The following is a 15,892-nucleotide window of genomic DNA, read 5'->3' as shown; positions in this document are numbered from 1 at the left end:
TGAGCTTACATGGTACATTGCTATAGCATCAATTATATCCTCAGTAATGATATTACCTCTAGATAGTGGCTTTCTTCCCTAGAGAAGCTGTCATTCAAAGGACACGATATTACTGGTCATGAAATTTGATATCTAATCAACTCCAGATAAGGCTTTTCTATTGACAGTTTGAAGAACTGGAAAGAAAGCAAGGTTTAGAAATAGGATAGGCTTCTACACTAAGACTTCTCCTTCTGTTTGTTCACCATTTTTACTTGTGAAGTTATCACAGTTACATTTAGTGCTCCCAAGAGAAAAACAAAAAACAAAACAAAACAAAACCACCATTATACCATATACCATATAAGAAGGCAGAAAAATTACCCATATCCCAAACAAGATCCATACAGACAATATATAGCCAAAGTCAAGAGGAAACACAGCCAGGAAAATCTAAAGCGATTTGCCTAGAGTATCAAAACAAGGCTGTGGCAGAGGCAGGGAGAGAACATGAGTCACTTGACTCTCACTTCATGTAAGTGCACTGTGGACTGGCACAGCAGCATTTTGGGGGTCTGCACTCCAGCTGTGAGGATGGTGAAAGGGCTGTGAGTGTTATTTCTGAAGGACAACTTCCCTATCTAATATTGCCTTATCAAAATCTAGTTTTCACAGAAGAGAACAAACCATGCAGTTGATTCAAGCTGAGTCCAATTCAAATGCAAAAATCCGTGTTTGCAATATCACAGAATAGTTTGGGTTTGAAGAGATCTTTAAAGGTCATCTCGTCCAGCCTCTCCACAATGAGCAGGGACATCTTCAAGTGGATCAGGTTGCTCAGAGTTCCATCTAGCCTGGCCTTGAATGTTTTCAGGGATAGGGCATTTACTACCTTTCTGGGCAACCTGTTCCAGTGTTTCACTAGTGGTAATTGTATCTCTTGTTGCCCAAAGGACCTCACACTCCTAGGTCATATCATCTAAACAGCACGGGGAATATGTAAGTATCTCCTCTTGGTGATATTTCTGACCTCCACTGGAAGATTCAAATTCTCAAATGATACCACTCTGTCACATGAGCTCATTTTACATCACTCATGATTTCAGCACCAGCTCTAATTTGTACCAGAGTCCAGATAGGACTGAATGTGTCCACTGACTACTTGTAAGGATCCTGGGTTCAAGATCCACTTCTTCTGATGGGCTGAGACAAGATGATCAACTCATCTTTAAGATGCTGACATGAATATTTACATACTTTGTAAATGCTGTGATGTCTAATTAACACTGGGAACAGTACACTATCTTCAACTCAATCATATGAACATAAAGTAGCAGGAGTATCAAGCGGTGATCAAATTCTCCCTCTGTACCAACAGTGGATCTACTTCAGGTCTGCCACACTCAGAAAGATTTACGTAGGTTTTTGGCTTTATGCCACTGAAAAATGGTACCTGGAGGTTTTGTTCTGTTTGGATTTGTTTGTTTGTTTGTTTAAGGCAGAAAGGTAGGGTTCAAACACTATTCAAGTTCACTATGCATTAGCTAAACTCTGTTCCAATCCTCTACCTGGACTAAGTAACCTTGACAAAGGTTTAGAAATAGAAATCTTTGTTGTCTGTGGTATTTCTGAGCCAGTTAATATGAAGCCACCCACAATTCTGTTGGCAGGAGCTGTGTGAAGCTTCTCCTAGCCAGGACCTCATCTTTGCATGAGTTACATCCATGGTTACAACAGTTCCAAAAAATTATCATGCCTTCAATAAAGTTTTGGCAAGCACTGTGCTAACAAATGAATTTTAAGGCCCAACTTAATTTATTTTGATGAACTTTTCTATGAGCAAACTATCCAACACTGTAAATCCCAGAGATTATGATAGTGTTTTGCCCTCTAATGCCTCCTTTTCATTCACATTTGATGAATGTCACCCAATTATTTGCTGTGAGCTCTTCTGTCATGCTCAGTACAGAATTAGCGGAGTTTGTCTTTTTCTTCCCCCTTTGCTAATGACTGGATCGCTTATCTGTTTTTCTGCATTTCTATTTTATGTGTTTAATTGGGCTCCTGATCAGTGGAAATGATTCCTTGGGACAAATGAGTTTGTCACTAAACACATCTATCTTTTCTAACCTGTATTCCTACTTTCTCCCTCCATTCATGATATACTACTCTAATAGTTGCACATTTTGTTTCAAGACAAAACTATGGTCTCTCATCATTTGACACTTAAAAATAGAAACATCACAATTTTATCTTTAAGAGCCCTGAAAGTTTCAATATTCTGTCTCATCCCCCCTTTCTGACCTGCAACTAGACAGAGCACATCAAACATATAGAAGACAACAAATATATTCACAAGGCTGCAGAGAATTATAAAAAATCTGACATGGAATCCATTCATCTCCTTAATTTCTGCAACATGTCTAGAAACACACTAAGCCATTTCTCATGTTAATGACTGAATGTGAAGGGTGAGTGTCATGAGGATGGAGCCAGGCTCTTCTTAGTGACAACCAATGATAAGACAAGGGGCAATGGGTGCAAACTGCAACATAGGAGGTTCCACTTAAATATGAAAAGAAACTTCTTCTCAGTGAGGGTGACAGACACTGGAACAGGCTGCCCAGGGAGGTTGTGAAGTCTCCTACTCTGGAGACATTCAAAACCTGCCTGGACACATTTCTGTGTAACCTTTTCTTGGTGTTCTAGCTCCAGGGCAGGGATTGGACTAGATGATCTTTCGAGGTCCCTTCCAATATCTAACATTCTGTGATTCTGTGAAGGGCAGGTTTTGTTTATCCTTTTTTTCTTAGATAGATGTTCTGCTTAGATAGATGTTCTCCCATGTACCGTCTAAAAGAGTTCAGAAAGCAAACAGAATGAGTTATGAGGTCCCAGAATGTAAAGACATCCCAGATGATGTCAGGAACTGTAGACCACAGTGTGCCAGGCTTCATTCTCATTTTCCTGGCTAGCTGATGCTGGGACCCATAATTTCCAATGTATGGAAGATATTCATGTAACAAATATGGAACTACTAAATCTCTGAAGCAATCCTGGGCTAAGAAAGACCCCTCCTGTCTCCTGCTGCTCAAGGAACTCACAGAAAGCCTAAAGGAACATGCACTGATACTGACAATTAAACATCATATATTAGAGGCACAGCCTTGGTGAAGAAACAGCGACAGTGTGCATATAGTGGGTACTTCTTAAGCTAATGGCTGAGAGAGAATAGAGGGCTCTTTTCTACACAGTTTATCAGCCTGAGTGGTTTACAAAAATAACAATCACTTGCCCTGCACAGTTATTGGAATGGGTCATCTACTTTTTACACTGTTGATAATATTCAAAGCAAAAGAGAATTGATAATAACACGGATCAACCCACAATGACCAGACATGTTTAGACATTTGTGATTCCTGTAATTTACCTCTCACTTCAAGCAGAGTAAATGGTGACTCAGTCCATTACAGAACCAAATTTTAAACTTCCTCATTAACAGTAAGTCTTTTGATGTTATTTACAATTTACCCCTCATTTTTTTCCTGGGGTGACTTCCCAGTAACATGAAATGAGTTGGTAGAAGATAAGAGATGAGATGCACTGTGTCAGCATTGTAACAGCATCCTGGATCTGTGCTCTCCACCTCCACAGGGTGCCCTGGCACCCCTCCTCACTGCCTTAACCTTAAGTTACCCTTTCTCCTTTGTATGGGCATAAAATCCCCTAAATTAGATTGTAGATTAAAGCATGGGGAAGTGACAGGTTAAGCAAGCAGGCTGCTGTGCTCATACCTTTAGTGAGGGACTCTGGTCCTCTTCAGAACTAGCTAGGCCTTGCACAGGTTTGCCAGCATGAGGATTGAAAACTTGTGTCTCCTCTCCCAAACCCTACTGCAATGCTAACTCACTAGAGATTCAGGACATGAGGAAGAACAAGCCTAATATATTGTTCTTCCTTCTTGATTATCCACTGTGGCCAGGATAAACAATCTTCCAGATATTTCCATGTACTGAGCTTCTCCTCTGCCCTAGCATAAATCACGTAATGACAGGTACCATCTAGTCGGAATTGTCTCCCTGGGGTTTTCATTAATATCATACCTTCTGCACAGTCATTAAAGCAATATGCAATTCCTCAAACGTGAGGAGATATGTCTCCCTGTGCTGCAGAGACATACAGATTAGTGTTTCTGTACCTCAAGCTGCCTGGTAAATTCAGCAGGCTTTGAAAACATGCCACTTCTTGGAGTCTCAGACCCATCACTGAAAATTTGCTAAGACAAAGGAGCATTTATTATACTGATCAGTCCCTGTTCATTTCCCTCTCCCCTCAGAGCTATGATGGGACAGAGTATTCTCAAGAGGATATCTTGGACCTGTTTCAAAAGCAACTCCTGCAGATAATGTGCATGGTTACACCAAAACACGAGCAAAGTTAGAGCTGCAAATGCAGATTGCCTACACAGAAACCAACTTAACGAGGAACGTGGCTATACACATTAAATCTCCTTTTGAAGGATTTCAGAGCAAACATATGAGTCTGCCAAGGTAATCCTTTATATCTTCTGCTGTCAACACTTCTGATAAATCAGAGAACATGAAGGGAAGGGAGAAAGTGATGAAAGAAAGTACAGCACAAAAAACCCTAGAAAAGAATAAATATAAATAAATAAAGGAAAATGCTAATCATTTTTTAATCAACAAATATTTAAGTTCAAGTTCAAAATCTGATATTTGGCACAGCAAAGATGAAACAGTTGTGGAAATGGATGAAAAGAATCCAGCAGTGAAAAGGAAAATAGATTACTTATTGCCTGTCTTGCTTTAAGAGGAGCTTTTAACTAGCACCTGGGATGCACTTTCTTTCATCTGTATGGATTAATTTCCCCCACTGGAGTGCTGTCCAGCATTTTAAATAGGGGCAAGACAAGATCAGCTGTAGCAGGCGTTATTCACCAGTAAAACAGGTGTAATCATGTTCATCATTTAAACGTCTTCATCCTATTAGTTTCATAATAAGCTTTTAATGATTTCTTCAATAAAAGACTCAAAGACAAAACCCTACAAGTTGGAGAGCGTTCCATTGTCCCGCCAAGCCGTTTTCTCTACCATCGATCGCAAAGATAAAAATCAATCGTAGCTAAGCAGGGTGAAGTTAAAAATAAATTGCATGGATTGATTTCTGTTAAGACCTTTGGCTCCTAGTTAAAAAATAGAGGAAAGAAATTTATATTTGAACACGGTGTATTTAGCTTCTATGAAAATAAAGAGAAGGCTCTATACCAGGAAATCAAAGTTTAATTTCTTCCCTCCTACCTTGTTTCACTGCTGAGAAGTTTCACATTGGGGGAAAAAAAAAAAAAAAAAGCAGAAAATTTACTACTTAAGTTATTAAATTGACAGCTTGAGAACTGAGGGGTCAGGAATCCATATGAATTGGCATAATCTCAGCTGTGGCTGCTGCTTGAAGTCTATTCACCTGATAACTGACTTTGATTCAGCAAATGTGCTCATTTAGCCTAGCCTTAAATACCCAATAAATCTGAAACATACACTCATGTCCTACCAGACATAAGCACTTCTAAGTTTTCCTGAACAGCCACAGTTAAAACCAGTAATAGTAACAAACTACTTCTCTGAGCTAAGCTTAAACATATGTAGCTTATAGACTTATAAACTTTTTTTCCCCTCTATAAAACCTCAAAGAGAAATAAATGTTCCCCCACCCCAGCTCTAAAGCTATAAATAATAAAGATTTTTCTTTGTACTGAGTTAGGGAAAAAAAAAAAAGAAAAAAGAAAAAGTTCTCATAAACATATTCACTTTGATAAAAACTGAATATGATTCAGATTTTTTTTTTCCAGGCATTTTCTATAAAAGCCATTTTCTGCCAAACTACTTCAGCTGAAATTTTTAGACACATTTTGGTGAGACTCCAGGCATCCAAAAAAGGCAACATTATCCACGGGTTCTGTAAGAAGCTATCAGCAATTGTGTGAGCAAACAGTGACATCTACGTATGTTTTCAGGAGACTTTCTGATGCAAAAGATGACTTAATTGGTTCAACAGCTTTTGGCAGAAGTGTTTGCTCCTCAGCCAGAGGAATTATTCAGATATGTATTGTAAGAGTCCCACTTAGCTGCAACACATAACATCTGGAGAAATTCTAGGTTTGCCCCTTCTCACTCATGCTAGTAAGTGGACTGAGACACTGCCCTGCTGTGCAACTCTGAATTAAGCAGAAGTCTTCTAATTGCAAAATTACTTGAAAGGGTGTAAGAGAGACAGACGCATGGTCGGTACCAAAGAAGAGAGAGCATTTTGACTTAAACTTTTCACTTTCTGCATGGATTTTCTGCCATCTATAAGAACTGTAGCTGGTCCCACACTGCTACATGTGCAAGCTGTGAGTAATCACCATCCCCTCCTCCTCAATGGCAGTGCCACAGGCTCCATCTTGTTCAGGACTGTAAACCACAGCCAAGACTCACTCTGTTCTCAGCTTCCCTCATGCTCCTTTCATCACATCAACCTCAAAAAATAGGGTAACCACCAGAGCAGCTTAGCTTTTTGGACATGAGACCATCATAAGTTCCAGCAGAACCTGACCTCAAGGAATCTGGAGTAAAGATAAAGCTTTACAGTGCCCAGGGTTCCCAGGAAACAGAATAATAAATGAAATGGCATAGAAAGCTGCCAAAAAAGCTTACCAAGAGGAGAAATGGCAGGAGAGGCCAGGTGAGAGACAAAACCCTCTTAGGAATTTCAGCCAGCAGCTAAAGACCTTGATAAATCATACTGCAGGAGTGGAAAAGGGAAGGGGCACCCATGTTCCCACTTCAAAGGCCTTGGAAAGTGATAACATACTGCCATGGTTAATGGTGCGAAGAACTTCCCATGTAAAGTGGAAATGGAGTAGTCTGAAGCAAACAGCCAGGTGTTTTCAATCAGAGCTTGCAGATTTTGTTCCTTGTCCTTACAAGGTGAGACCACCAGCCAATGGTAGATCTCAGTGTTCATCCCCAAAGGCATTTGTTTGGCCTGCTGGAGAAAACTGGCATCATCGTCAAATTCAATCCAGGTATTAGCTTCTAAATCTCAGAGGAGTCTTCCCTGCCCAGTAGCTTTGTCACTGCCATAGAAAGTACTGAATATCTGAGCTACATTTCAGATCAACTTCAGCTGCACTTCTGTTGGGATGGCAGACTCTGCACCATCTCAGAGAAAAATAAAGACATAAAAAACAATCAAGATAGGTATTGATCGCCCATCCATACATCTCTGCACTGACTTACAGCCCATTCAAAGCAAAAAGACTGAAGTTACCCTGAAGGTCTCCAAGTGCTGACAGAGATAGAAGCTTAAGGGAGGAATGGAGACAGCGTTAACTAAATGCTGAGCTAGACTGGGATGACCTCTGGGAGGAAAGCCACCTGCTGAAGGGTTTACACAAGGAAAACACAACAAAATTAATAGAGAGAGGAAAAAATATTTTATAAGACCTACATCTATAGCTAGGAAAAAAAAAAGGACAATTTTCAGATACCAAATCTTTCCTCAATTCCCTTAGGATCTCTTGAATGTGTTAAAAAGCTCATCTGTCCCTTTTCTAACTCTATCAATTCCAACCCCATAAAAAATGCTACTTCTCCCTGTAAACTTTGTCTCACCTCCTTAGGCCACCAACACTACAACAGCAGTACTACCAGCAGTCTTCATGCTACACATTTAGAAGGGTTTCACCATGATTTTTTAAGAGATTTGTGTGGAAATACAGTCCTTTCATGGCTTTGTCATCAGGCCCTGCTGGCAGCCAAGCTCATTCAACACAGGACTCCAGACATGCAGCACAATCACTGAGCTATTGCGCCTGAGATAGTTGCACATAAACTTTTTTGGCCCAGGCCCTCTTCCTTCCCTCTAATCAGTGATGACATCTTCTCATGCTTTCTTGCATTTCCAGTGGACCTTTTTTATCTATTGGCAGGGAACCACAGAGATCATTCCTGACCTTCTCTTTAGTCTTTAAACAACAAAGTAGTACTGATTTTATTTGTTAGAGAAAAAACCCAAGTTTTTCTCCAAACAATGCCTTGTCACTCAAACCAGAACTTCCTGAAAAATAATCCCCATTTTCATTAAAGCATATTGCATTTTAGACTCTTTTCAGCAACCTAGGCAACTCCATCAGAAACTCTGATACAAGCCTTGCTTGAAAAATATTTTCCCCAGAATTGTCTCTGTGATTTACTTTTACCATAGAAATTCTCCAAAATATCAATACAATAGATTAATACAAAAACTAAACAGCTATCCCTGACCCCTGGATTTTATCTTTGCCCATGGGAACACCAGAGTATTTCAGATAATTATCAGGAAGTCAAATCTTATAGACAGTTGCAGGTTATATCTGCACCTATGCATAGAAAGTGATACTATCTCAGTAGTGAGTACTCAAAGCCATCAATAAGAAAAGGTGTGGTACAGCTATAGAAAAAGGTATATTACAGCTGTAGAAAAAGTATGGGCTCCACTACTGTACAGCTATATAACTGAACACAAGCGACACCGACCTTAATGGTAAAGTTGCTCATTGAATTAGCTCCTTTTTGGTACAGAAAATAAATCCTGATATATTCCAAGGTTTTCTCACAAATAAATGACATGCTTTGCAAACTGTATGAATTTTAAGCACTAAACATTACAGAAGACAATGATACTGGCTCCTGGCTACATCACAGCAATCCTGTGAACGGAATGAAAACTTATACATACAGAAGGCAGATTTTTCTCTTAATATACCTATTTATGCAGAATTATCCATTCTGAGTGATGAGTTAGGCATCCTTAAGTAACAACTGATCAATCAAATAGAAATTCAATCAATAAATTCGGAGTGATCACCTACTGTTTTATACATAAGAATTCTTCCTACTCTCTCAGTAGCTATTTCTTCCTTCTTCATTACCTTTCACATTTTTCATCATGTTATTTATCTCTTTTGCTTGGTAACCAGGTCCTCATCTTTTCATACCTTTTTCATGGGCAAGATTTTTCAAGCATAGGATCATTCTCATTTTCTTTCTTTGCACTGCAATTCTGCAAGTTCCTTTCAGAACTGCTGCACAACATGATAGGGAATCATTGATTTATAATGGCACTGTAACATTTTCCATATTCTTCTTTCCCCCATGCATTATGCACGTTTCCTTTGAGTCCACAGTTACATAGGTTAATTCTTCCCAAGAATCTTAGACTACAGGCCTGTTGATCAAATTAATTAGATTGGATATTAACTAGTAAATTCTTGTATGCAGATAATCTAACACATTAACAGCTGGGATTCATCTTTCTTAAGTTCAGATGTCAAAAAGTTAAGGGTCTTCTCTAAGCTATATTTAAGTTCCTTCTAATACTACTTAGAAGGGCATATTCAGAGACAGACCTATATCATCCTGCAATAGGTACAACAGAAGAAAATAAATTTCCCTTGAAGGTTCTGATGATCTCCACTCATTTTAGAGGAACACAGACTACTGGGTTAGACTAAAAATCTACTGTTTTCATGGCAAAAGTTAAAATAAATTAGTTCCTCTCTCTACTCCACAACATTACTTCTAATTTGTTCCAGCACAGACAGATCAGAACTCATGCACCCATCTTTTACATAGCTATTAAACCTCACCAGGTTCTTAACATTTAATTTGATATTTATTTATTCATCTCTGTCTAATATTTGAAATTCAAAAGAGCTGGCTCCTGTATTTCTGTCCAAGATTATCCAGACAGAATGATACATATGAGACACTGCACACACAGTGAATCTGACACATTCCATAATAGGCAGCTACACTGCATGGCTTGTGAGACTAATACACCCAGGACATATCAGCACTCCTACATACGTACTGAGCTCTGCTGGTTTTGACTAGTTTAGAGTTAATTTTCTTCATAGTAGCTAGTATGGGACAGTGTTTTTGATTTGTGCTGAAAACAGTGTTGGTAATACAGAGATATTTTTGCTTTTGCTGAGCGGAACTTACACAGAGTCAAGGCCTTTTCTACTTCTCGCACCACCCCCCAGCAAGTAGGCTGGGGGTCCACAAGAAGCGGGGAGAGGCCATAGCCAGGACAGCTCACCCCAGATGAACAAAGAGATATCCCACACCATATGACATCATGCTCAGCATATAAAGCTGGGGTGAGAAGAAGAAAGGAGATGACATTTGGGGTGACAGTGTTTGTCTTACCCAAACAAGCATTACGTGTGATCGAGCCCTGCTTTCCTGGAGATGGCTGAACACCTGCCTGCCCATGCGAAGCAGTGAATGAATCCCTTTTTCTTGCTTTACCTAATAATACACTTTCAGCTCAGAGAGGTGTGTTCTGTGAATCTGCCATGCCTGAGTGTTACTCAAGAGCTACACGGACTCAGTCCATGCTCAGTTTCTGCAGCTGCTGAAGACAAGCTGCTGGACAGTTAGAAATCCTGCAAGCATGATGCAGAAAAAAGAGGGAAAGTGACCGATAACCTGTGAAAGGGAAAGTCTCCTGCCTAACACAACAGAAATCTTCAGTGTGTATATTTAACATTTTTTTAAAGTGTGGGTATATGAATTCAGTTCAAACACCCATTAAGCTATAAGAAAACATTACTAGGGACAGGGAAGTATTACATATACATATATGTTTATGTTTGCATACACAGACACTTTTTTTTAACTTGAAGCAATTAGCAGCTATTAGCTTGAGCTGCTCACTGCTAATTTGAGACAGAGGAATGTGCATATGAGGCAAATGCCCTCACTGCAAGCACAATTTTCTAAACAGAGCAGCCTTGTTTTAACACATATGGGAGCTGTGGAATCAGAAATGTCTGTAGGGCCTCATGCTAGCCATAAGGAATTGGATGTTCCAGAATACCCTCAGCCACAAACATAAACCTCCAGATTTAGAGAGTCTCTCTAAAACACTCCTTGGAGAACTGCACATTTACCGATTGGAAACCCATTGCCTCTAGTCAAATTGTGACTTACTAAGTGGTAAAAGCTACACTCTCAGTGTTTTCTAGCAGCGGGTCTCCCCATGATGCCAAAGGAAGCAGCAGCAGGCTTGGTTTCATAGGGGAATGAGGGGAACTGGGGCTCCCAAAGCACTTGGTCATCTCCAGAGCAGCAGATTCCTCTACCCACAGAAGCAGCCTGTCAATGTTACTCAAATGCAGGTATTTTCCACACTGCAGTCCTCCCAGGTCATTTGCATCTACTCTTCCACCTAATCCAGCACAGAATTAGCAGCTTTTCCACTTTAGCTGCCATTTCTAAGGAAAATTTCACAATAAATAGAACTTTTTTATAACTTGGATGCATTCAAGAAAAATGTTCCCCAAAGAAAGTAAAATATGAGCTTCACAGCTTAACATAACCTAGTCTTGCTTAAAAAGGGAAGCATATGTCTTTTCTGTACCACCTGGATCCAAGCTTCATCTCCTCTCATTCCCCTTCTCCAGCATTGGTGACAAGCAGTTAATATCATCATGTCTGTAATCTCTGTGTCTCTTGAGCTTTCTATAATACAACCTGGAACCACTGCAGCCTGGCTTCTAGTTTTCACCTAAATGGCACATCTTCAGAAACTGTTCTTCCATTCATTCTCACACTTCCACAGGTATGAAATGGAGACACATGGCCTTGTTCCATCCAGCTCATGTATTCTCAGAAAAATCTCAAAACCAAGTAGTTTCTCATTCAATTACTGTCACTTTCATCTCCAAACCCATCATCAACAGCTGAGAAACTTACAGCCACCTTCCACTTTGAAGTTCCCCTATAACATATTTCTCCAATGTTTAATGTTCTGCCTCCCACTGCAAATCTTTCTTTGGTCCATTAGCATTACTTGACTGTCAAATTAGCAGCAACAGCAAGTTAGAGCTTCTGTGAAACCCATGGACCCTTATGACTACTACTGATTAATAAATTTCAAAATATGTAAGATTCACCATGGACGAGTGATGAGCAGAGAGATCAACTGTTTTATCCCAGACAGCTTAGCCAATATATAGCAGGCAGATATAGGGTCCCATCTCTTATGTCCCATGCACTTGTCCTAAGAATGCCTCTGCTCTTACACAGAGCAAATACCTCACACAAGCAGAATTCACGTCACATTCATATCAAGCCAACATACCTGGAGGAAGATATATTCATCCTGAACAACAAGGGAGCTGATGTCAATGGAGCGTGAAAATGGTCCACTCCTTTTGGTCTCCAAGCACTCTTGGATCCGACAGGTCAAGTAGTGGGTGTCTGTAACAGGAGAGCATGTACACATGAGAAGTGCCCAGGTAGGAGCCTGTTCTCTGAAAATATCAGTGGCAGCTCAAAAATAGGTCTCTGATAAGGGAAGTCTTAATTTCGTCTCCAACTGGACAGATGTTATTGCATGATCTACTTCCAGCCTTTAACTGCTCTCTGGATTCAGATTCATCACACTTCCACATCTCTTTCCCTTCCCCATTGTGCAGATATCCCTCAGGAGACTGGAGTTCAAACCACAAATGGAGGATATGAATCATAAATGCATCAGAAAACTGATGATGAGACCATATGGAGCAGAAGATTTCAGAGGCACACAGGTAGAATTTACAGACTCCGCTACCCTGCTGGGAATTATATCCCCACCCTCGCCCTGAAGTACCCTAGCCTTGATGACTGGTTTTAATTGTGGTAGTAAGACACAAGACAGGGGGTGGGTGGGAAGACCAAGTCAGTACTATGCTTCTGCCTGGAGAGAAGACGAGAAGACCATCAGACTAATGGGATGCCTTGTCAGTCCTTAGCCTTGCTTGAGAGAAGGAACAGGACTGAGAAAAGAGTATGAAGAAGACATAAGGCAAAGGCAGACATACAGAAAGTTGCTTGGAGTGGCACAAATAGACATGCCTGCCTCCAGCAAGTTTCCAGGGGTTATGGGGGATTAAGCGTTATTTCACTCAGGTTAAGAAGATCTCATGAAATAGAATACTCAAGGCACTGTGTCTCTGGATGCGTGTAATCGAAATATGCCATCTCTGCCTTTCAACTGCTCTTCTGAAAAGTGCAAATTAGGGAGAAAAAAAAAAAAAAAAGACTAAGATGATGACTGCAGTGATAAAAGGGTCATATCTTTTACACTGCAGCACTTCTACAGGCTTCTTGGATTCACACACTTGTTTAGTTTTCTACAAAGGGTGAGCACAGACCATCAAGGAAGAAAACAGAGAATTTATAAGGGCTGGGGTGAGCCTGGTGCAGGGATTTTAGTTCACAACTGTACCTTTTAACAAGGATCTTGTCAAACTAAGCCCAAAAGGTTAAAAGGGAAGCTTAAAAGGACAGTAACTAGCCTAGAAAGCTGCTTACAGGATTCTCCATACCATAAAACCTGATACTGTCCCTAGTCTGTGTCTTTCCAGTGACAGCAAAACGTGGTTCTGTTGAAAGCACTGGAGGGCATGACTGAAATCCTCTGACGCTCAGCTAACAGTCTTCCCAGATTTAAAGACAAGATTCTGAAACTGACATTTTCCCCTTCCATGGCTTTGTCCCACCGACAGATTCCCAATGCAAAAAGAATGCAAGTCAGAGGCACTGGTAACAAGAATAACCACTCTTTAGAAAATAATCTAAAACAAATTACAACTAAGCTTTAATCTATTAAAGGTTTGTGCCCAGTCACATGACTGAAGGTCCATGTTTAGAGGCTGCAGACCTGATTATGGGTTGAGGCAGTGTGAATTTCAGGTTAATAAGGGCTACATGGCTGGTTCAGAGCAGTTGCACAGGTCTGGCACAGCAGTGAAAATGCAGTCCCACTGATGATGCTAAAGCAGCATAAACTGATGTTGTCGCCAGCTTGGAGTATCTGGAGGTAATTAAAGTGTATGGTAAAAAATATCTGGCCTAGAGACAGTGCCAAATAAGTGGAGTAACAGAGTTGTGCTTTCTCCTCACATAAAATACCAGCAGCAGCAGAGAGGTTGGACTTTCAGCTGGGATAAATTAAGGGTCTTCATCACCTGACACATACACACTTGGTCCAGAACTGCTATTTATCTCCTCAACATGGAATCTAAGACACCTTTGCAGTGTATAAAAGCAACTCCTCAGAAAAAGAGAGGGTCTTATATACTGCCATGCTACCCAAATTGCAGAGCAGCCTTGACTTGTTCTTTGAGGTAGCATTAAAATTAGGCAAAACAAGGAGGAGAGGTCATGAACCATATTTTTAGAAGCTCATTCCCTCCGGTGCGTTTTCCCACACAGTTGCCTGGATATACTTATCTCTCTGAAAATGGGATAATTTGCTGCTGCTGAGTGACAGAATGGGAAGAGGAATAAAAACCTGTCACAAATAAATGCAAATAAATCACAAGTGTTGACATGACAACTAGCTTCCTGTCTATTGGGAAATGTGTCATTTTCAGTGTGTTACACCAGCAATCAAATACTCTCAAAGAAAGGCACCTAATTTATATTCACAGGAAGTCAGTGGTGGAAAAGGAGGAGTATCTTACTACTAATTTTCTGTGTAGTCTCTTGTTTATTTTCATATATTCTAAAACATAAGACCTATGAAAGAAAACACAGACACAGAAAAAATATATTCAAACCTGTCTACCTTTGGACACAAAACCAAGTTCAAGTCTTGTGTTGCTTCCTGCTGCTCCACAAAGAATGAAAAATAATTCCTTTTAAACATATTAAAAAATTAGGTGAAAATATGACAGCATGCAGTTCACATTTGTGTATGACTAGAAGCAAGAAACAACCCCAAGTTCCTGGTCAAGCTTCTTGAAGAGTATGAGCTTCATGAGCTCTGGTCCGATTTGTACATGGCCCCTCTACAAAAATGCCAATTGAAAGAGAAGGGGCCAAGCTGTCTTCCAAGCTGTTATCTCCCTTTTTTCTGAAGGGAGTTAACTTTACAGCCCTGTTTTGCACGGCCACAAAGAAGAATGGTTGCCCCAAGGGGCAGGTGGCATGTGCCCAAGTTATGCCTTTAAAGCCTTCTTTACTCTTCATGGGGAGATGCATGCATTAAGGGAGGTTGGCTTCTCTCCAGGGATTATTTCCCATTTATATATCATCCCCTACAACACCGGGATTAGGGAGTTTGGGTTCTTTTTATTATGTTACACTGCAAAAGGAGTTGAGAAGAGCTCCTATTTCCAAGACAGCCTCAAAAACTTCCCATGCTTTTAACTCAACATCCAACTACTTTCTCAGCCCATCTGTGAATGAGGCAATATAGACATCAAGCAGCCTGAAGGATTTGCTGCAGCTCAAATCCCAGCATTCATACCTCCGCACAAACCCTTCCCACCAACTTATCTCACTTAGGATGAGGGAATGGCTTTCTCAGATGTGCCGCCACTTTCTAGTTGAGGAGTTTGAAACATCTCCCCATTGCCAATTAACATAGTCTCCCATCTTCAGAATTTAGAGTGTATTTTTACCCTTCTTAGAAGTGATAAAGCTGAAGCAATTGCTTGAAATTTGCAGTGATAAACTGGTGCAATAAGCCACTAAGTCTTTTCTTTGCCCACCAGCCCTGATGGCTTTGGCAGGCAGCAGGAGCACAAGAGGCTCTCTCTGGTGGGTAACGCTCAAAGATGTGGGTCCCCGAAGGGAGATGCTGAAATAGTCAAACCTATCACTGTGCCGAAGGCTGCAAAGGGCAAACCCATGTGCAGGTTACTGTGGCTTACAGAGGCACAGGACAGCAAGGCCAGCTCCTCTCCTCCCTGGCAGCTAAAAGCAGGCAAGGCTGGCCAGCATGGCAAATGTGGAAAAGGGCAGCTGGTGAAAACAAGTTGAATTGGCAGACTGGCTCAGCTGAAGTCAGGTCCTGGTGTTAGGCAAGACTT

General features: G+C 40.6%; 1 protein-coding gene across 1 annotated transcript in view; it reads right to left on the bottom strand.

Moving 5' to 3' along the window:
- The window catches only part of SORCS3 (sortilin related VPS10 domain containing receptor 3), a gene marked incomplete at its 3' end in the record, with an annotated part of 289,707 nt that overhangs the window by 69,142 nt on the left and 204,673 nt on the right, over positions 1-15,892 (bottom strand). Inside the window, exon 7 of the mRNA XM_080347514.1 lies at positions 12,172-12,290. Coding sequence (XP_080203640.1) covers positions 12,172-12,290 — 119 coding nt within the window. The remainder of the gene's footprint in view (positions 1-12,171; positions 12,291-15,892) is intronic.

Source organism: Nesoenas mayeri (genome assembly GCF_963082525.1).
Source record: "Nesoenas mayeri genome assembly, chromosome: 7".
NCBI lineage: Eukaryota > Metazoa > Chordata > Aves > Columbiformes > Columbidae > Nesoenas > Nesoenas mayeri.
Note: the sequence above shows the minus strand (reverse complement) of the source record. Positions and strands in the feature narration are given on the sequence as shown.